Here is a 22,269-nt window from a genome sequence, read left to right as displayed (position 1 = left end):
TGGATATTCATGAAAGACAATAGAAACCTTCTCAGCTAGATATGAATAAACCAAATTAAAGTCCAAATTATAAAGACTTAAAAAGTTTTTATTAATTACACAATAAAAGGAAAACCAGACAAGTTGGACATAATACAATACCATAAAATGTCATAATATAAGGAGATAGTTACATAGTGAACACATAAGCCATGAATAAATATAGTGATCATAAAAATTCCATCAGCAAAAAAGTGCATATAGTAAGCAGACACGGGGTCTGAAAACTCAAATAAAGTGCATAGGAAATGTAATAAGATCATAAATACCCGTGATCAGTGGCTCAATGTGTCTCCAGCTCCCTCCAACGTACGTTTCGCCTACCGTGGCTTCCTCAAGGAGTGACTCCTTGAGAAAGCCACGGTAGGCGAAACGTACGTTGGAGGGAGCTGGAGACACATTGAGCCACTGATCACGGGTATTTATGATCTTATTACATTTCCTATGCACTCTATTTGAGTTTTCAGACCCCGTGTCTGCTTACTAAATGCACTTTTTTTGCTGATGGAATTTTTATGATCACTGTATTTATTCATGGCTTATGTGTTCACTATGTAACTATCTCCTTATATTATGACATTTTATGGTATTGTATTATGTCCAACTTGTCTGGTTTTCCTTTTATTGTGTAATTAATAAAAACTTTTTAAGTCTTTATAATTTGGACTTTAATTTGGTTTATTCATATCTAGCCGAGAAGCTGTTAGAAATTGCCTAAGGATATCTTTCTTTACCTTTGAGATTGAATCTAGACTAATGGAAAGCAGGCCTATTTCTGGTGGAGGTGACTCGTCTACCAGTGAGGCTATTGTACAGTGAGAAAATTGATTTCCATAACCCACAAACCAATGGACATTCCCACCATATATACTAAAATATTTAGAATTGAGAGTCCTCAGTGGTTGATACCTTTTAATGGCTAAATGGTGATCACATCTAACGTGGTGTACTTAATTATTTGTACTAAATGTCCAACTGGGGGTCTGTATGTGGGGAAACAGGGCAAAAGCTTAGAACAAGGATGAATTCTCATCGCCACACAATAAGAGAAAAAAGAATGGATCTACCTGTGGCCAAACATTTTTGTATGCCTGATCACAGCACCATGGGCATGAAATTACTGGTATTGAAAGGTAACTTCAAGTCTCAGAGAGAGAGAAGAGTCTGTGAGTACAAACTCATGACGACCTTTGACACGCTCAATGCAGGAATGAATGTGTCCCAAGGATTTGTCTTTTTAAATCAATTAAGGAATTTGCTCCTAAAACCTTGAGGGGGCATCACACAACACAGAACCAGACCCCAATCAGAGGACAATAAAACTTTCACTCCTTATTTATGAACTGGTCCAATATTTATTGCCATAACTGTCTATCACTCCCCCATAATGATAGTTCTGCTTTACGTCACTTGTCTTATCTATTGTGATATTTCTGTGCTGTTTTGTGCATAAATATGTGATTCTTCAAAAAGAGCCTGAAGACCCACCTCTTCCGACAAGCCTATAACCTGCAGTAACCACTGATCGACCAAACCGCTGCACGACCAGCTCTACCCTCGCCTACTGTATTATCACCCATCCCGCTGTAGATTGTGAGCCTTCGCGGGCAGGGTCCTCTCTCCTCCTGTACCAGTTATGACTTGTATTGTTTAAGATTATTGTACTTGTTTTTATGTATACCCCCCTCACATGTAAAGCGCCATGGAATAAATGGCGCTATAACAATAAATAATAATAATAATAATAATAATAATGTTGTATTAGTCTAGCCTGATGAAGCGACCTGAGTAGTCTCGAAAGCTTGCAATTTGTTACCATCTTTTCAGTTAGCCATTAAAAGGTATCAACCACTGAGGACTCTCAATTCTAAATATTTTTCTATCTACTGGCTAACACGGTACAAAGATATACATCTTTCCTGCACCATATATACTATCATTATCATCCAAACTGAAATCATGATTTAGCGATACCAGGGTATCTCATATCTATATGCCAATAGCTGACCAAAAAAGCAAATACTGGACACTCCACTAGAATATGTATCCTAAAAGAGACTTGGAGTACCAAACCAGAGTATAGTATAAGAGACAAGAGTTTATTATTGATCACATAACATAACAATAGCTAATACAGATAAGTAGATAAAAAGCAAAAAGAATCCCTTCTCCCCAGGGCTGTGGAGTCGGAGTGGTGGAGTCTGAGTCGGTGCTCATTTTGGTGGAGTTGGAGTTGGTATAAAATAGACCGACTCAGACTCCCAAAATATATAATAAATTGGGTACAGTAGTTCAATGCAGAATGTGCTGAATATTTTTTCATAGGAATTTGGGAAAGTTATGAAATGTCCTATAAATGGCTGTTCTATTCCTGATCTAAGGCTACATTCACACACAGCGTTTTTCCTGCGTTTTTTAAGGATACGTTTTTCAGCTGCAAAAGCCGATCAGCTTTTTAAAAAACCGCATCACCTGATCGGTTTTTGAGCTCATAGATAATGTTTTCAATAGCAAAAGCAGATTAGAAATCTGCTCTATCTATCCATATCTTATCTGTACCAAAAAGAATGAAAACCGGGTAGCACACAGACTAACACTCCTTTTTTTTTTTTAGCACCAGTCAGGGACACCTCATAGCTGCCCAGAAGGACACCCAGTAACACATCAACATCAATTGATAGTTGGAATAAATAGACTGCATTCATCACCACATCTTCTTAAGGTGCAGGCTTTATTTTCAAGTGTAGGGGTGTGAAGTATGAGGTTCTGCAGCAGCTGAGGTGTGCAGTATGAGGTTCTGCGGAGCAATATGAGACTCTGCCCCCTCCCTTAGGTTTGATCCTGGCTACGCCCATGGTGTGAATGTAGCCTGAGGATCTAGGCTTTGTCTTAGCTGAGATAAGTCACAGTGTTATATATATATATATATATATATATCTATATATATATATATGTATATATATAGTACAGACCAAAAGTTTGGACACACCTTCTCATTCAAGGAGTTTTCTTTATTTTCATGACTATGAAAATTGTAGATTCACTCTGAAGGCATCAAAGCTATGAATTAACACGTGGAATTATATAATTAACAAAAAAGTGTGAACCAACTGAAAATATGTCTTATATTCTAGGTTCTTCAAAGTAGCCACCTTTTGCTTTGATTACTGCTTTGCACACTCTTGGCATTCTCTTGATGAGCTTCAAGAGGTAGTCACTGGAAATGGTTTTCACTTCACAGGTGTGCCCTGTCAGGTTTAATAAGTGGGATTTCTTGCCTTCTAAATGGGGTTGGGACCATCAGTTGTGTTGTGCAGAAGTCTGGTGGATACACAGCTGATAGTCCTACTGAATAGACTGTTAGAATTTGTATTATGGGTATGGCAAGAAAAAAGCAGCTAAGTAAAGAAAAACGAGTGGCCATCATTACTTTAAGAAATGAAGGTCAGTTAGTCCGAAAAATTTGGGAAAACTTTTAAAGTGTCCCCAAGTGCAGTGGCAAAAACCATCAAGCACTACAAAGAAACTGGCTCACATGAGGACCGCTCCAGGAAAGGAAGACCAAGAGTCACCTCTGCTGCGGAGGATAAGTTCATCCGAGCCACCAGCCTCAGAAATCGCAGGTTAACAGCCGCTCAGATTAGAGACTAGGTCAATCCCACACAGAGTTCTAGCAGCAGACACATCTCTACAACAGCTGTTAAGAGGAGACTTTGTGCAGCAGGCCTTCATGGTAAAATAGCTGCTAGGAAAACACTGCTAAGGACAGTCAACAATGCAATATACTAAAGGAACAGAAAAGCGCAATAGGGTCTTATCCAAGAAAGAAATTCACTCACCTATTTGTAGGAGAGATCAAGCACATAGGATTCGTGGTCATCTGCTGCACATCCAAAGGTCAAACCGAGTGACCGCTGATACCAGGGCTGTGGAGTCGGAGTCGTGGAGTCGGAGTTAGTTTTGGTCGGAGTCGGAGTCTGAGTCGGTAGAAATGTACCGACTCCAGCGTTAAAAAAAAATGTATTAATATTTCATAATTGAACTTTCATATGAATTTTATAAATGTTACTCAAATATATACAGTGCCTACAAGTAGTATTCAACCCCCTGCAGATTTAGCAGGTTTGATAAGATGCAAATAAGTTAGAGCCTTCAAACTTCACACAAGAGCAGGATTTATTAACGGATGCATAAATCTTACAAACCAAAAAGTTATGTTGCTCAGTTAAATTTTAATAAATTTTAAACATACAAGTGTGGGTCAATTATTATTCAACCCCTAGGTTTAATATTTTGTGGAATAACCCTTGTTTGCAATTACAGCTAATAATCGTCTTCTATAAGACCTGATCAGGCCGGCACAGGTCTCTGGAGTTATCTTGGCCCACTCCTCCATGCAGATCTTCTCCAAGTTATCTAGGTTCTTTGGGTGTCTCATGTGGACTTTAATCTTGAGCTCCTTCCACAAGTTTTCAATTGGGTTAAGGTCAGGAGACTGACTAGGCCACTCCAACACCTTGATTTTTTGCCTCTTGAACCAGGCCTTGGTTTTGTTGGCTGTGTGCTTTGGGTCGTTGTCTTGTTGGAAGATGAAATGACGACCCATCTTAAGATCCTTGATGGAGGAGCGGAGGTTCTTGGCCAAAATCTCCAGGTAGGCCGTGCTATCCATCTTCCCATGGATGCGGACCAGATGGCCAGGCCCCTTGGCTGAGAAACAGCCCCACAGCATGATGCTGCCACCACCATGCTTGACTGTAGGGATGGTATTCTTGGGGTCGTATGCAGTGCCATCCAGTCTCCAAACGTCACGTGTGTGGTTGGCACCAAAGATCTCGATCTTGGTCTCATCAGACCAGAGAACCTTGAACCAGTCTGTCTCAGAGTCCTCCAAGTGATCATGAGCAAACTGTAGACGAGCCTTGACATGACGCTTTGAAAGTAAAGGTACCTTACGGGCTCGTCTGGAACGGAGACCATTGCGGTGGAGTACGTTACTTATGGTATTGACTGAAACCAATGTCCCCACTGCCATGAGATCTTCCCGGAGCTCCTTCCTTGTTGTCCTTGGGTTAGCCTTGACTCTTCGGACAAGCCTGGCCTCGGCACGGGAGGAAACTTTCAAAGGCTGTCCAGGCCGTGGAAGGCTAACAGTAGTTCCATAAGCCTTCCACTTCCGGATGATGCTCCCAACAGTGGAGACAGGTAGGCCCAACTCCTTGGAAAGGGTTTTGTACCCCTTGCCAGCCTTGTGACCCTCCACGATCTTGTCTCTGATGGCCTTGGAATGCTCCTTTGTCTTTCCCATGTTGATCATGTATGAGTGCTGTTCACAAGTTTGGGGAGGGTCTTAAATAGTCAGAAAAGGCTGGAAAAAGAGATAATTAATCCAAACATGTGAAGCTCATTGTTCTTTGTGCCTGAAATACTTCTTAATACTTTAGGGGAACCAAACAGAATTCTGGTGGTTTGAGGGGTTGAATAATAAATGACCCTCTGAATAAACTTTTCACAATTTAAAAAAAAATTAAACAAAGAAATAACATTCTTTTTTGCTGCAGTGCATTTCACACTTCCAGGCTGATCTACAGTCCAAATGTCACAATGCCAAGTTAATTCCGAATGTGTAAACCTGCTAAATCTGCAGGGGGTTGAATACTACTTGTAGGCACTGTATGTTCTATCAAACTATGAACAACAGTGATAAGCAGTTCTGCTGGAGATAGAGACATTTCTTACTTCTTGTGTGTCACTGTTCTCCACTGCCCTTATCTAATCTTATACTTGGTTAACCTCATGCTGCCCCAAACCCCCTACTTACAATGTATGAAACTGAAAGTGAAAATGTGTTGCAAATTCTTAGTAGTAAAGCTCCTCCTCTAGACTAGATCATACTAGGTGTGCGTCTTCCAAGCATCTCACAGCTGCCTGCTACTCAGAAGAGGAAGACTGTAAGAAGTATTATCCTTTCAACAAACTTTGCATCAGTTAACTGTGAGTACATGAGGAATAATAACAGTATTACTGACCACTATATCAGTTGTACGACCTGGCAATAATTTTGTACAATTGTTTTTAGGAAAAACAATTGTCATTTGGATTGTGAATGCAGAATTAAAAACCTGAGAATGTCAAAGAAGCATCACATTAAATCAGATGTATTTGAACATTTCACCATCACTCAAGATAGAAAACATTATGTCTGTCAGTGTATGACAAATGATCCAGACGAAAACAAATGCTGTGAAGCCAAGATGAGTGCATATTCAGGCAAAGATAAAAATGCTCCTACCAGAGCTTCTAATCTAAAGAGACATTTACAGCGCTTTCATCCAGAAGTACTGAAAGCAGTGGATGAGAAAGACTGCATCCAAACCAATGAACCAGTGCCCAGCTCTTCCAGCCAAACAAAGGAGCAGAGAACTTTGCAGCCATCAGTTGCAAGATATTTTGTCAGTGACAAAGTTACTGTGACAATGACAGTAGATACATTTAAAAAACAGATCATAGAGCTTGTTGTAAAGGATAGTGTGCCTATTTCATTATTTTCACGACCAGCTTTTATGTGTCTGAATGGGGAAATGGCCCGCAAGCTTGGTGTTTCTCTGGAGAGAGAGAGTATTAGAAAATTAGTAATCGAAGAAGCTTTTAAACAAAAGGAAGAACTTAAAAAAACTCTCAAGGGACGCTTTCTGTTTCTTAAAATGGATGCCTGCACACGTCACAGAGTGAACTATTTTGCCATCAATGTCCGATTTGTTTGTGACAAAAATGAAATAGTTACCAAGACATTGGCAGTAAAAGAAACCAAAGCTCATCACACCAGTGAGTTTCTCCAGGTCTTGGTGGAAAAGGTTCTGCAAGACTATGAACTTAAAAAAGAGCAAGTTCTTTCTGTTGTAACTGACAATGCTTCAAATATGATAAGTACTATTAAGCTAATGAATGAGAGTAATGATGGTGACCAGCAGGTAGAAGAACATTCTGGGTCCACTGACACAGAAATGTTTGAAATAGAGGAACACAGTATTGTAACTGAGGAGCAAACTGAAGTTGCTTCAGATGAACAGCAACATGATAGTTTAGATGATCTTGTTGAAACTGTGTCAATATGTTCTTTCATTCATCACATGCGCTGTGTTGTGCATACGCTACAGCTGGCTATAAGAGACAGTCTGCAAGAAGGACATGCTGCTTCACTGATTGGCAAGGTGAGAAAATTGGCTACTGTTGCCAGAACCCCTAAAGTTGACTCAATTTTGAAGAGACGTGCTGGAAAAGGGGCAATTATTGATCAAGCCACACGATGGGGCAGTACTTAATGATTCAGCGCTTGGTTGAACTGAAAACCTTTCTTGTAGACATGGCTAACCCTCAACTGACGCTAAATGAAAGTCAGTGGAATCAGGTGACTGAGCTGGAAAAATTGCTAGAGCACCCATTTACAGTGACTAAAAAATTACAAGCAGAGGACTTAACTCCAGGTATTTTCTTAAAGGAGTGGAAGAACCTGATGTTTCGCCTGTCCCAAAGAGGAGGGTTAATTGCAAGTGGCATTGCTACATCAATGAAACGGAGAGAGGAGCTACTATTACAAAATAACATTCTTTTGGCAGCTGTTTATGTAGACCCAATGCATCGGATTCTTCTAGATGATCAACAGCTAAGTAAAGGAAAAGAAGCTCTGTTTGAAATAGCAGTAAGGATGAAAGGGTTGCAGAACAGTCAGGAGGAACAAGAAGAATTTGGTCGTCCTGCCACATCTTCACCCTCATCATCAACTGATGAAGAATTTAATTTCGAAAAATATTTGGATCACAAGGACCGTGTAAAGCGTTCCCGCATAGAAGAAGAGTCATCCCCATCAAGGAACACAGCCAGTACATTTCAGCAGAATTTTTCATGTGCACTAAAAGAAATTGAGAAATTTGACCGTTCATCAAAAATAACAGTGCAACAAGCGATTCCACTGTATCCTGACATTGTCAGAGATGTTGCCCGAGTGGTTACTGCTTTGCCACCAACACAAGTTAGTGTAGAGAGGTTGTTCTCTGCTCTCAAAATAATTAGATCAGATTTGAGGGCATCCATGAAGGAGGATCTGACAGAGGCAATACTTTTTCTGAGGACAAATTTATAGATTTCTTCTTATTAACTGCATAAAAGTGTTTATTGCATATTTACTTACAGTTTAGAAAAGTTTATAAAAGTTATTTGCTATATTCTAATTGTATTCTAATAAATGTAGTTTTTGCTCTAAGTGGTCTGATTACTTATATGATGGTGAGAAACTGAATAAGCACGATGTTTAATATTTTACAACAGTAAATTTGTTATGAATTGGCCATTTATGAAGGAGTCGGAGCCTGATAAAATCCAGGAGTCGGAGTCGGAGTCGCAACTGTGGCTTACCGACTCCACAGCCCTGGCTGATACATCAATTCTTATGGAAATAATTTATGGACTTCCATGCGCTGCTTGACAAAATACAGAATCCCACTTACGGTGAAAGATTGATTATTTATTCCCAACGCGTTTCGAAGTAAGGACTACTTCTTCCTCAGGGGATGATGACAGTCAACAAGCAGAAGAGACTTGTTTGGGCTAAAGAACACAAGGAATGGACATTAGACCAGTGGAAATCTGTACTTTGGTCTGATGTGTCCAAATTTGAGATCTTTGGTTACAACCACCGTGTCTTTGTGCGACGCAGAAAAGGTGAACGGATGGACTGCCTGGTTCCCACCGTGAAGCATGGAGGAGGAGGTGTGATTGTGTGGGGGTGCTTTGCTGGTGACACTGTTGGGGATTTATTCAAAATTGAAGGCATACTGAACCAGCATAGCTACCACAGCATCTTGCAGCGGCATGCTATTCCATCCGGTTTGCGTTTCGTTGGACCATCATTTATTTTTCAACAGGACAATGACCCCAAACACACCTCCAGGCTGTGTAAGGGCAATTTGACCAAGAAGGAGAGTGATGGGGTGCTACTCCAGATGACCTGGCCTTCACAGTCACCAGACCTGAACCCAATCGAGATGGTTTGGGGTAAGCTGGACCGCAGAGTGAAAGCAAAAAGGCCATCAAATGCTAAGCATCTCTGGAAACTCCTTCAAGACTGTTGAAGGAAGACCATTTCTGGTGACTACCTCTTGAAGCTCATCAAGAGAATGCCAAGAGTGTGCAAAGCAGTAATCAAAGCAAAAGGTGGCTACTTTGAAGAACCTAGAATATATGACATATTTTCAGTTGTTTCACACTTTTGTGTTAATTATATAATTCCACATGTGTTAAATCATAGTTTTGATGCCTTCAGAGTGAATCTACAATTTTCATAGTCATGAAAATAAAGAAAACTCTTTGAATGAGAAGGTGTGTCCAAACTTTTGGTCTGTACTGTATATGTGTAATCAGTATTATATAGTGTATTACATATTTACAATTTATTACAGTTTTTTGTGTTCTAAATTTGTATTCCAATAGATATTGTAAGGTAGCGCTGTCATTCGGCTAGGGGATACTCTCTTGTCATCCAATAAATCACATCCGGCACAGGTTTTACATAAAAACAATCACAGTCCATGCGGTTTATTTAGGCATCATAAGCCATGACCAGCAACATAAAGTTCATATCAACAGCATAGCGTCCATGACAGAGCTTCCCTCTGTTATCCCTGTGGTCACACAGGTTATGCCATACGCATGCTCTCTTAGCCTCACAGTTATATCCCCTCTCCGGATTTACGTCATGGCCGGTTCACCACGCTGCAGACGTCCATTCCCTCCAGGGAACTATCAGGCACGTGCAGCCATGAAACACAGCGTTCACTTGCTGTCAGGAAGGCAGCCCCATCTCTCTCAGACGGGACCTTCCAAAACGGACCAACCGGGTCCCTGCAGTCACTCCATGTGACCTACCTTGGCCACCTTATATGGTCCGTAGCCATGCCCACCGGGTCACATGGCTATGACCTCATCACAGGTCCTTCATCACAGGTCCTTCAACCACTCATACACGCTTTACAATAGCGTGCTTAAACACACCCCCTGGGTGGGTTTGTAGGTAACTGGTCCTGCCTGTCTCACCAGTTACCTGGAGACTTCTCCCTGACACATTGGAACGAAAGATCAGCTCTGCTGATCAGAACATAAGCAAGCCTCCATCCCAAGGCCACCCACCTTGAGATACATAACGATCCTTTAGCACCCTGCTCCTGTTACCATTCTAGACAAGGCTATCCGTTCGTCCTGGGACACCCACACAGCGCCCTCTAGCGGACACAGTGGTCACTACACCACAATATATATTATGTTCTATCTAAATGTCTTGATTATTGTATCATAAAAATGATTAAATGTCTGATGATCACATTGTACTATACATTTTTCACTTAAATATAAGCAATATATGTTGGAGTCGTGGAGTCGGAGTCGGTGTAAGGGAAATTGAGGAGTCGGAGTCGTAGGTTTGGCTTACCGACTCCACAGCCCTACTTCTCCCAAGCCCCAGTAAAAGGGTATGGGGTCATTGCAGGTGTCCCTTTGTAGTGCTTTTATCATAAGGGTGGAGGCCTTCCCTGGGTCACATAAATGGGGCTCCACATCTCGGTGGCTGAGAACTCTGCTGTGCAGTAATAAGAGTAAAGAGGCCACAGCACTGAATTGCCTATTGTCACCCAAAGCTTGGACCCCACTCATCCAAAAGTGAAGGCATTTGCTAGTGAATTATTTTAGGAGGAAGGTCACTTATGTTGCTGCTGGTTGTTTTTTTGGTAAAATGAAAAAAGCTTCTAAAATTCAACATGCCAATGCCGTCCGGTGAGGTATAGTGATATATATCCTAAAATAGCACATAAACTGAATAAAACATTATATAACCGGAACGCTAGTAATTTTTCTGTGTTAGTAGTGGTGAAGGAACTTAAGGGAGCGGCTTTATTGCTATTTTTAAAGCTCGTCAGTACACACCATTGGTATATCTTTCGGCGTGTGGTTAGCAGAGCGATGCTCTGGAGGGCAGGATGTGGGTTAATAGCTAGGTTGTAACAGGACTGCATAGCAGGGCATTCTTCACAAGCCTGCTGCCTATAAATCTCACAGTAATTGCAGAACTTTTTACAAGCTGAGCAGCAATTAAACTTAAATACATTTTATATATTTAACATATATTATCTTTGGAAATTTCTCTTGCGGAAATATTAGGACAATGAGGCCGCGTGTTACATACATTTGAAAAAAAAAGACAAATGTTCATCAAGTTCAACTGGGAGATAGGAAAGGATGAAGGGAAGGGGTATATGAAGAAAAAGTGCATGATCCAGTTTGCCCCAAAAGAGTGAAACTTTTTTTCGTGATCCCAATTGTTGATCCAGTGGACCAAACCAAACCTTCAGAAATTTATTTTTTTAATTATTTGTTATTTTAATCATGTCCCTATAAAAGGTCCCTTCTTAAACTAAATAAGTGTAAAAGCCCGTCACACACAGTGAGATCGCTAGTGAGATCGCTGATTTTGTGATGCAACAGTGATCTCGCTGTGTGTGGCACGCATCAGCGACCGCCTCCCCCCCCCCCCGCCGGGTATTGCTGATCGTGCACGAATGTCCTGGGCCATTTTTTGATCGTTGGTCTCCCGCTGGCCAGCGCACATCGCTGTGTGTGGCAGCGGGAGAACGATCAGCAAGCTCCCAGCACTGTAAGCAGTCGCTTAGGTACCCGCTGTGTACCTTGGATACCTGCGTGCTGGTGCTGGGAGCTGGTATCCAAGGTACACAGCGGGTAACTAAGTGACGCGCGCGCTTAGTTACCCGATATTTACCTTGGATACCAGCGTCCTTGCTGTTCCTGGTTGCTGGTGAAATCTGCCTGTTTGACAGCTCACCAGCGATCATGTAGCGAGGCACCAGCGATCCTGACAAGGTCGTATCGTTGTCGGGATAGCTGGTGCATCGTTTAGTGTGACGGCACCTTTATTCTTGAAATGAGTTGTCCAGGTTTGGCACTCTGTGACTGTAGCCTTTTGAATCCTCACAGCATGCACAATGTGCTCTGTCAAGATTCTCTGGCATTAGGAGAGGGCGGTCATGTGACTGTAAGTATGGGATTTGCATACCCCCGGCCACATTCCGACTAGACGTTTATTGAGCAAGGTCTATTTGGCATGTGACCACATCTATGCAAATCACATTATTGTGGTCAGCCTCCTGCAGCTCTTGGTGCCGCCACTGGAGAATCCTGACGAGGCGCACTATGCTTGTTGTGAGGATTCACAGGTGCAGACACAGTGACTGCAGATTTGTACTCAAAGCCTGATCAACCCCTTTAATCTTCCCTCATAACTAACATCCTCCATGCCCCTTATCAGTTTTGTGGCTCTTCTTTGTACCCTATCTAGCTCAAGGACATCTTTCCTATAAATTGGTGCCCAGAACTGAGCGGGTACAGTTAGCAAGTAAAATGCTGTAATATTTGGTGACCGGTCCACCCACCCGTAGGTAATAAGGGGACTAATTATTCACATAGTGGTACAATCGGCCATTATTAGTGGAGGAGAGGTGCACTGGGGTCCTCTGTTAGAGAGATTTGTAGCTTATGTGACCTATTGGCATAGCTATGTTCAGGATGTGCGCACATAATGCTTTGTGATGGAGCGCCGTCTTCTAAACCTCCTTGTTGTCCCATACAGTAGTAACATGACAGCTGCTCGGGAAAACACTTCTCACCAACAGCAGTGATGGTCACATTTCAAGCATGCCTAAGAAAAAGAAAAATTAACTTTATTTTTTAGTCCTTTTAGGAGACTTGAACTTGTGATTGTTTGATTGCTTATATGGCATACTGCAGTACCACGTTATTGCAATATAATAAAAACCGTGGTCTCCTATTAAGTCCAACCAGGGTTGTCACTGGGCATTCAGTAGGTCGCCATCTGCCGTGGCAGCCTATCGGCGCTCCGTGGGGGGATAGATGGTGGTGAGGGGCTCAGTGGTTTCCTTTGCATATGTTTACACCTTCACTCCTAAACTTATAGGTTATTTGGAATTTAGTAGGAACAGGGATTGATGTGAGTGATGACAATCTCTGTACAGCGCTGTGGAATATGTTGGCGGTATATAAATAAATGATAATAGTGGGTAGCTGACAATACCCTATCTCTACTTGTTTCTTAGAGAAAAGAAGAATAGCGCTGCATCGTGTAACTCCATATAGCAAGCAGGTGTAATGGTAAATTGGGGGGACTAATAGTTATGTGCCCACCTTAGTGGATTATGCTAAAAGATGCACTCTGAGCTCCCCCAGAACTGAATTTTAGCTGGAATTGGCGCTTGTTTATATGTATTTTTAGGTGATTACTGCTCCCATCCTGATACTAGAGTTCATCCTGAAGAAGGGTCCGGTCACACAACACACAGATTTTCTACTTTATGTTTTAATAAAACTGAATCTGTTCGCTGATGGGAGGTTACGTGTCTCTTGTAGCGGAGGAGCTATAATCTTCAGTTGGAAATCTTTTGTTGGTCATGCACTTGTAGAAGACACTTCTCTTCCTCAGACCACAAAAATAGACATGTAAAACCAGACTTTAGTAGAAGTAAGCGACCAACATGTGTTTCATAATTCATGTGTTTAGTTTTTGGGTCAAGGGTTGAAAATTCTTAAAGGGAACCTGTGACCATGAAAATGCTATCCACTCTGCAGGCCCCATGTTACTGAGCAGGGAGGGCGGAGCAGATCTATCTATATAGTTTTGTGAGAGAATATTCACTATAACCTGTGTTTTCATCATTAGTATACTGCTTTTTCTGGGATATTGGGTCCAGTGGGCGGTCCTATCAGTGGTTGACAGCTATCTGTACCTACACTACAAATAAAGCTGTAACAGGGCCACCCACTGGACCCAAAATGGCAGATTGGACTGCATTTTCATGGTGACAGGTTCCCTTTAAATACAAAAAAAAATGTTTTATGGAAATATACTGCTCCTAAAATAAATTGAGTAAAAGATGAAGCCACACTCTCTACCACTGGGATGACTTCCCCATATATGAATAATCAATAATGTATACAGTGTCCCCCAGTAAGTAGATATGCTTTGCAGTAAATGGTCTGTCCTTTCAGATTTGATCTTATTTGATAGATATAATAAGTAGACATTTTGCAAACCACTTAATTTAACAATGTCTTACTCCTGAATAATAATGCCCAAGTGCCAAGCAGTAGGTGTTTCTCTTCTCTATAACTTGTTGTCCACTGCCTGTTGTTAAGTGTAATCTGTCTCTACAGGAAGTGGGAGCGAGACTTGGTCTCTGCTCCTGCTCTCCTGTCTGTCACATTTCATACAGGCTAGTGAGGCAGCCTTTTAGATTGAGGTAGGCAAGCCATTGTGAATTGGTCAGACCTACACATGCTGAAAAATGAGTGGAAGGAATTCCAGTTCCTACAATGCTGATAAAGAGGAACCTCCACTCAAAAAGAGTGGATGGCAAGTTAAAGAGCATCAGAATCAGGACAATTCCTGGATATATTAGACTGATATGTGAACCAAAAGCAGTTTTACCCTTTAGAAGTTGAAGTCAGTAAGACTATGCTTTTCTACAGGTTTTGTGTAAGAGGAAGGGTATGTTTTACATTTTTATTAAGCACAATAAGAAAGCCTCTAACTTGCCTGCTCACTTTTGTAGCTGGCAAGTTACATGTTTCCTTTAGAATTGGTAGTGTCCTTTTGCCCATGTATGCCATCAATGCTCTGTTCACATTAGTGTCATGGAGTTCACAATGATTTGCCAAATTTGACATACAATGGCTCCAGAGTCACCCCATTGCCTTATAACTGGGTGCGCGGGGGTCCTGTTGAGATTTTCTGCTTTGCTGTCAGGAGCGGCAGATCCATCGGGGTGTAGGACCTGGTTGATTTTGAAGTGTTCACCCTGCATGCTGCGGACACAAAGCCGAGCTGCCTTTTCTATTCTTGTAAGTGACAATTACTGGGAAAGGTTCCCACCGGGCATACTGTCTCCTTTGTGTAATAAGACATGAGTAAATACTTCTTGTAAATCCTGTGTGTTTGGTGCTATATTTAGAGAGTGGGGAAGCAAGGATCTCTTTGTTTTAACTACAAGGATTACAGTCTTGCTAGACTTAAACATATTTTTCCCTACCCTTTTACAGTAATATGATTTTAATACATTAAAAAAGTGTGTTCTGTCATTCTTTTCTCTTAGATCTTACTGTCCATAAATTCTTCCGTATGTTGTACCAATTTAAAGGTAATCTGTCATCATGTTTACATGTGCATGTAGCTCTTTCAAAGACAAGTCCAGCAATACCTTTACATGACCTGTCCGTTCCTCTATTACTGAGCAGTCAGTGTTTGTATTTATGTAAATGAGGCTGAATAACTGTTTGTAGATCTGAAGCATCTGTCACTCCAGCTCTATTTCCTGCCCAGTGCCATCTCCTCCTGCTGACTGTTAGCCTCTATGCTGTATGACTTCAGGACATCAGGAAAAGTAGCCTTCAGTCAAGCAGGAGGAGGCGGTGCTGGACAGGGAATAGAGCTGGAGTGACAGAGGCTTCAGATCTACAAATAGTTCATTTGCATATCAATTCTAACACTGATTTCTCAGTAATGGAGGAACAGGCCGGCCATGTAAAGGTATTGCTGGCCTTGTCTTTGTAAGATCTACATGCACAGACAAACAGTTTGTGGGGGGAGGGGGGGTGAAATCCTGGTGACAGATTTTAAATGTCAGACCTTTTTATACTCTACAACACCCTCAATAATCTTCCCCAAATTGTCAAAGAAACTAGCACACTTACGGCTCCCAGAAACATTAGACTAAAGTTGTCCGATCCTGCTGATTTCAGAAGGAGCTGAAGACATTGTGTATGGGATCGCAAACAAAAGTACAAAAGTGGAAAACTGTCCCGATCCTTAAAGGGTTAACATTCATCCCGGTGATATAGTGCATTAGTAAGAAATGATCCGGCGCCCCCCTTTTACAATTTTCCATTACTATTTTTGTGTGTGGTTTTGTGACTCTAAAGTTGGACGAGTGAAATGCAGGAAGCACAACAAGTAGCATGGGAAGTAATGAGAGTTTGTGTGTAGCAGTGAACGAGCACACTGGTGCTGACACACACACGGGCGCACACTCACTCCGCATTTTAGGTTTATGGACAAGCCCTTGTTTGTATTTCCAGCGCCACTGTGCACATGGGGCTTCCATGCCCTTAGCAAACAGTGGCTTCAATTGCTGTCTCCTCCTTCCTTACTTTGCGCTTTTCACCTTTGCATTTTGCCCGACTTCAGTCTGTTATTCTCCGTTGTCTTCTATTTCTTAGGTGTTCACTCCCTTTCGCAAGCTGATACTGAGCGCAGACAACAGAAAAGACATGGAGGAATGGATGGCGGCGCTGAAGTCTGTGCAAAACCGGGAACTGTTTGAGGTACTGATGTGTCAGCAGCTTTCCTAAGGCTGGAGCTACACGGCGACTTTGGCCACTACACCTGTCATGTGACCAAAGTTGTGTAGTTGTCGCTGCTAAGTCGCAATCGCACAGGAATACAAACGAACGGCGCTGCACTTCGATCCCGAGTATACCACGACGAGCGAGTTGTAAGATGTCCAACCTTGTGAGAGTTTTGGCTACTTGCTTGGCTCGGTTGCCATACCCTCGAGCTCACCCCAATCACTTGTATTGCTCTGCAATGTAGCAGGGACACTTGGCGAACGTTGGTCGCGCGACAGGTGTCACCATGTAGCCCAGATTAAGGCCACGTGCACACATTGAGTATTTGGTGAGTTTTTTACCTCAGTATTTGTAAGCCAAAACCAGGAGTGGGTGATAAATACAGAAGTGGTGACGCGTCTCTATTATACTTTTCCTCTGATTGTTCCACTCCTGGTTTTGGCTTACACATACTGAGGTAAAATACTGACCAAATACTTACCGTGTGAACATGGTCTAAACGATGTGTACGTTGCAGGAATATTTCACGTGACGCTGGGTCGTTCACCTGCCCAGGACACATTCATTATTGTGATTCAGTAGTGATTATAAACAGATAAGAGACAAGTCATCCCAACCTTTGTTACACTAGTGCCGTTTTCTCTTCTGTCAGTTTGTCAGACATTCTCCTCAGGCCATGTTACACGCAGCTTTTTTGCAGTATTTTGTTTGCTGTGTTTTTCATGCACATCTGCGTTGTACAATACCTTCAGAAGCATTTCCGATTTCAGAAGTCTCCTGCATACACTTAGGCTGTGTTCACACACAGCAAAGATTGGCTCTTATGCCAGTAAAAACGCTGCCTTCAAAACGCCTCGTTTGTTTAGTTTTCGCTTTGTTTTTGAAGCGTATTTTGCAGGGTATTTATGGGTGCGGATTACACGTGCTTTGTCTACAGTAAGGGTTTAATGGTTAGTTTTGCTCACTAAAATCTTTTGTTTATGCAGCATTATTTCATTGCTTTCTATGGTTCAAAAATGCTGAAAGAATTTACATGCTGCAGATTTAAAAAACGCCGTTGTTCACTTGCTCAGTCAGGAAAAATACAAGCGTGTTCATGACATTTCTGAAATCTCATAGTTTTTGCTGGTCCTGAAACAAACAGCTTTTAATTTGCATAAAAAGCTGCAAAAATGCTGCATGTGAACATAGCCTTAGTTTGAATTTGAGAACTGTAATGTTTTTTTTTATATATCTGCAGCATGTCCATTCTTTCAGCATTTTTGCAGCCATAGAAAGCAATGAGAAAATGCAAACATGCTGCAACAAAATACAGCAAGCCGGTTTTGCAGTGTTTTTTGCTGCATTTTTTTGCTGCATAAAACTAACTTTATTTAACATGTAGACAAATCACACATGTAAAAAAAATAAAAGACACACAATAATTTGAAAACAGCGTTTCTAATGCCAAAAGAGCCGTTTTTCGCTACAGATCAAAACGCTGCGTGTGAACATAGCCGTAGACGGATTTTAGTTGCACTTGTTTCTGGGAAAACTGAACGATAACTAATATTACTGCCCTTATAACTGCCACAAAAATAGATGGTCACCCATTATTATTATTAGCTCCTAAATCTGTAAAGTTTTCAATGTGTTCATTTCTTTTCCATATCTCCTAATACCTGAACAGATTTAGGAGTTTGGGGAAGCTAGGAACAAAATCCAGTGGTGGCCATACACAAATATGGGCTCAACCTGCCAATTTTGGCAGGTGCCAATGACCTCTGATATATATGGTGGTGTCCTAAGTTCCCCCTACAACATATCTTCAGAGGATGAAAATTCGGGCTGTTGAAGATCCCAAAATGCCCGATCCGTTGATCTCAGAGGAGATAATCTGTCGCCACAGGTGTTTGTCAGAGGATCATTCCCCTCTCACTATTGAGAAGACAAGCTGACATGAGCGTGCACGTGGGAGCGTACATCTGTGTGCAGCTCGCTGAGCTTTTGTCCTTCAAGTGGGGAAATAGTGGTAACCGCTGGCGCACACATAAGATGGCCGCTTATCTCCTAGTAGAATAAACGGGTATTTCAGCTGCCTAATATTCCTCCCATTATCTATTGGGAGTCAGGAGGCAATTGTATATATCAGATATTTGTCAGGTTCTCCATCTTTCTGTAGGGGGCCTTAAAAGGGTTGACCAATTTGTTTTAAGACATGTTGTAGACATTATTGTGTGGCACTTAATTAAGTATTCCAGGTTCTCCTCCTGTTTATTAATCCAGCCTTCCTCACGTGTGCGCAGCTTTCAGGTGCATAGAATGACCGCCTATGGAGGATCATGTGACCGAACCGGTCCTTCAGCCTCCTCCAATTAGAAAAGGCTGCACATGTAGAAGCTGTTTTCCAATTGGAGCAGGCTGATGGACAGGCCTGGTCACATGATCCTCCATCGGCGGTCAGTCTGAGAACAGGAGAACTGTGCAGTCTGTGAGGAAGGCTGAGAAAAAAATACAAATGGAGCTGTGTATTGATGAAGCGCTAACGAAAATTCATAGAATACCCAGTTTAAAAAAAAATGGAAGGACTCAAACAACAGATCGGTCACACTTCCTACACTTTAACAGTATGATTCTTTATCATATAGCAAATAAAAAAGACGAAAAAGATTTCAAGATGCTCGTATTGTCAACCTGTTTCTTAAGGCCCCATCACACCTAGCGACGCTATAACGATCTCGACAGCGATACGACACGACAGGGATCGTTGCCGCATCGCTATGTGGTCGCTATTGAGATGTCAGACAGTCCAATCTACCCAACAACGGAGCAACGATCTAGCGTGTCATAGCGACCTTTGTAACGATGTCGGGAACGCTAATCCCCACCTTGTCTTGCTTCTGAGTTGCTAACGAGGTCGTTAGGCTAGGTGTCAAACGTGACGATACAAGCGACTCAGCGGGACATGAGCGACCAAAGAAATGTCCAGACATTTCGGGCACGATCAGCGATACCGGCAGGGTCGCTGGTCACTGTCACACACAGCGATCTCGCTGGTAAGATCGCTATAACGTCACAGTTCTAGTGACTCAGCAGCGATCTCGCTAGCGATCTCACTTAGTGTGACAGGGCCTTTAGGCCAAAATCTGCCCATAAAGTGATGTCAAGTATTGTGGAGTAATGAAGAGGTACAATGCAGCAATGCACGAGTACAGATAATAGATAATGCAGTATCAAAAGAGTACAAAGAAGTAATCGGTGACCCTGCAGTAATGTGCCCTCTGCATAAGTCATAGTGTGAACTGGCTCATATGAAAAGCATCGTATGGGAATGAAGACCAATGCGTATCGTCACAGGAGGGGGCTTCCTCAGGGGTTTATCAGAAAGGGTGCCTTAACAAATACAGGAAGAGAACCTGTACTATATATTAGTAAGTGCCTCCAAATCATGTTAAAATAAAGTGAACACTGTCAATCACATTTTGCCTTCAAATCTCCAAGCAGCATAATGTAGAGACAGAGACCCTGATTCCAGTGATGTATCACTTGCTGCCGTTTTGATAATTGCCTGCTTATAAAACAGTGATTATATCACTAGAGAACTACTAAGGCTAAGTGCACATGTACCGGGACTCTCGCGGAAATTACCGCGAGAATTCCGGAATTCCAGTCCACGGGAAAATCGCATTTAAACTAGCATTTTGCAAGCGTATTTAGCTTGCAAAATGCTAGCGTTTTCCAAGCGATCTGAAGCATCGCTTGGAGAACTGATTGACAGGTTGGTCACACTCGTCAAACACAGTGTTTGACGGGTGTGACCAATGTTTTACTACTGAGGCCGCCTATGCGGCATCAGTAGTAAAAGATAGAATGTAAAAAAAAAATAAAAATACTGTTATTCTTACCCTCCGACGTCCCGCGCATCCGTTCCCAGTAATCCTTTGCGAAAATGCCCGCGATGACGTCAGTTCTCGCGGGATCGCGACGACGTCGCGCGAATGACCGCGAGATCGGACGCCATCGCGGGCATTTTCGCAAAGGACTACTGGGAACGGGAGCGTGAAGAGAAGCAGGAATGCTGCGCGGGACGTCGGAGGGTGAGAATAACAATATTTTTTATTTTTAATTCTATTTTTTACAGGAATATGGTACCCAAAGCCCGGAGGACAGTCTCCTCTCCTCCGGACCGTGGGTACCATCCGCAATTGTTCTGCTTACTTTTCGCATGGTGTGCACAGCCACATGCGGAAAGTAAGCGGAACAATGCATTCCTATGGGTGCGGGATCGCCGCGATTCCGCAAAATAATGAGCATGCTGCGTTTTTTACCGCGAAGCGATTCCGCCGCGGTAAAAACCGCAGCATTAGCACAGCATTGCAGAATCCCATAGGAATGCATGGGATGCTTATTTTTCGCGTTTTCGCGGCAAAATCGCGCGGTTAAAACCACCGCGGAAACGCGAAAAAAAGCCACGTGTGAACTCAGCCTAAGCCCTCTGCATTAATGAGCTCTGTGATTGGTAGCTTTCTGCCTATGCACAGTATATACAGAAAGCTGACAATCAGTGTTGTGGGCGGGTCTGCAGAGAATTCAGAGATCTGATCTGCAGCAGAGAACACAGTGATTTTATAAAAAACTGTGCTAAGCAGCCCACTAAGTGATACATCGCTGGAATCAGGGTCTCTGCCCCTACATTATGCTACTCTCAGATGGCTTAGCAAAAACCTGGTGACAGATTAAATTGAAGGAGAATTTAGCTGTCCCTAGGATTTTTCAGAAGCAAATCTAATTAGCAAATATAGGAAATGTAATAACCTGACAGAAGACGACATCTTGGGAATTTATATGTACGGGTGGCTGTCTGGGACCTCATACGTCAGAATCATGCCCGTCAGTCTTTGGTCTGTCCTTCTACATTTTTCTTCTGTAAAAATCAGGAAGTGTCTTTCCCTCTTGGTAGTATTACTTGTAATTTGCATAACAATCCTGGTGGGCAGGCCTGCCCCTGGGCACTGATCTGACCTGCTGTGCCTGCCAGTGCACACTGCCTGCAGGATCAACTGCTCTTTGTGTTTCATGCTTCCAGTCTGCCCAGTACAGTATGGACCATTTCTCCGGAATGCACAACTGGTACGCTTGTTCCCATGCCCGACCCACTTACTGCAACGTGTGCCGTGAAGCCCTCTCCGGGGTCACCTCCCATGGACTCTCCTGTGAAGGTATGTCAGCCTTAATCCCTTCTGTAATGTTGATTTGTCTTGTTACTATGAGGTTTCGAAGTGTCAGCTCTTCGGTGTCAGATGGGAAGTGTCTCTGGCTGTCATGTTTTTAGCATATTAACTTCCTAAAAGGGTCTTGGTAATTATCATTGATGATTATGCAGTTATAACGAGCCCTGTTTATCTAGCATTGTGTAATTAGCTGGGATTACTGTGTGTATAGTGGTGTAGTCACTGCCACAGGCCAGGGATGGGAGAACGCAGCAGTAATGGGACATTACAGAGACTGCTGCAACTATATGTTAATTATAAGCTGGCAAGTGTCCTGCGGACGCACCATAATCCACAGTGGTAATTGCCACAACATGCCACATAGTAAAATAATAACCCACATAAGAAAGTACTAAAATTAGCAATAGACTTCACATAGCTGTCAACAGAACGAACACTACTACTCGTAAGGCCGTGATCACACATGCAAGAAACTCAGACGAGTCTTGCATGTTAATACCCGGCACTGCCATTGACACTCGGGAGCGGAGCGTGCGGCTCCATG

General features: G+C 42.4%; 1 protein-coding gene across 4 annotated transcripts in view; it reads left to right on the top strand.

Moving 5' to 3' along the window:
• The window catches only part of DGKD (diacylglycerol kinase delta), a 121,827-nt gene that overhangs the window by 27,604 nt on the left and 71,954 nt on the right, over positions 1-22,269 (top strand). For all 4 annotated transcript variants that reach the window (XM_073581169.1, XM_073581171.1, XM_073581170.1 and 1 more), the window contains 2 exons: positions 16,387-16,491; positions 21,581-21,713. In XM_073581169.1, coding sequence (XP_073437270.1) covers positions 16,387-16,491; positions 21,581-21,713 — 238 coding nt within the window. The remainder of the gene's footprint in view (positions 1-16,386; positions 16,492-21,580; positions 21,714-22,269) is intronic.

The sequence above is a fragment of the Dendrobates tinctorius genome, unplaced genomic scaffold (assembly GCF_039654945.1).
Source record: "Dendrobates tinctorius isolate UK_male_01 unplaced genomic scaffold, ASM3965494v1 ptg000069l, whole genome shotgun sequence".
Classification (NCBI taxonomy): domain Eukaryota; kingdom Metazoa; phylum Chordata; class Amphibia; order Anura; family Dendrobatidae; genus Dendrobates; species Dendrobates tinctorius.
This window is presented reverse-complemented; position numbering and strand designations above follow the sequence as displayed.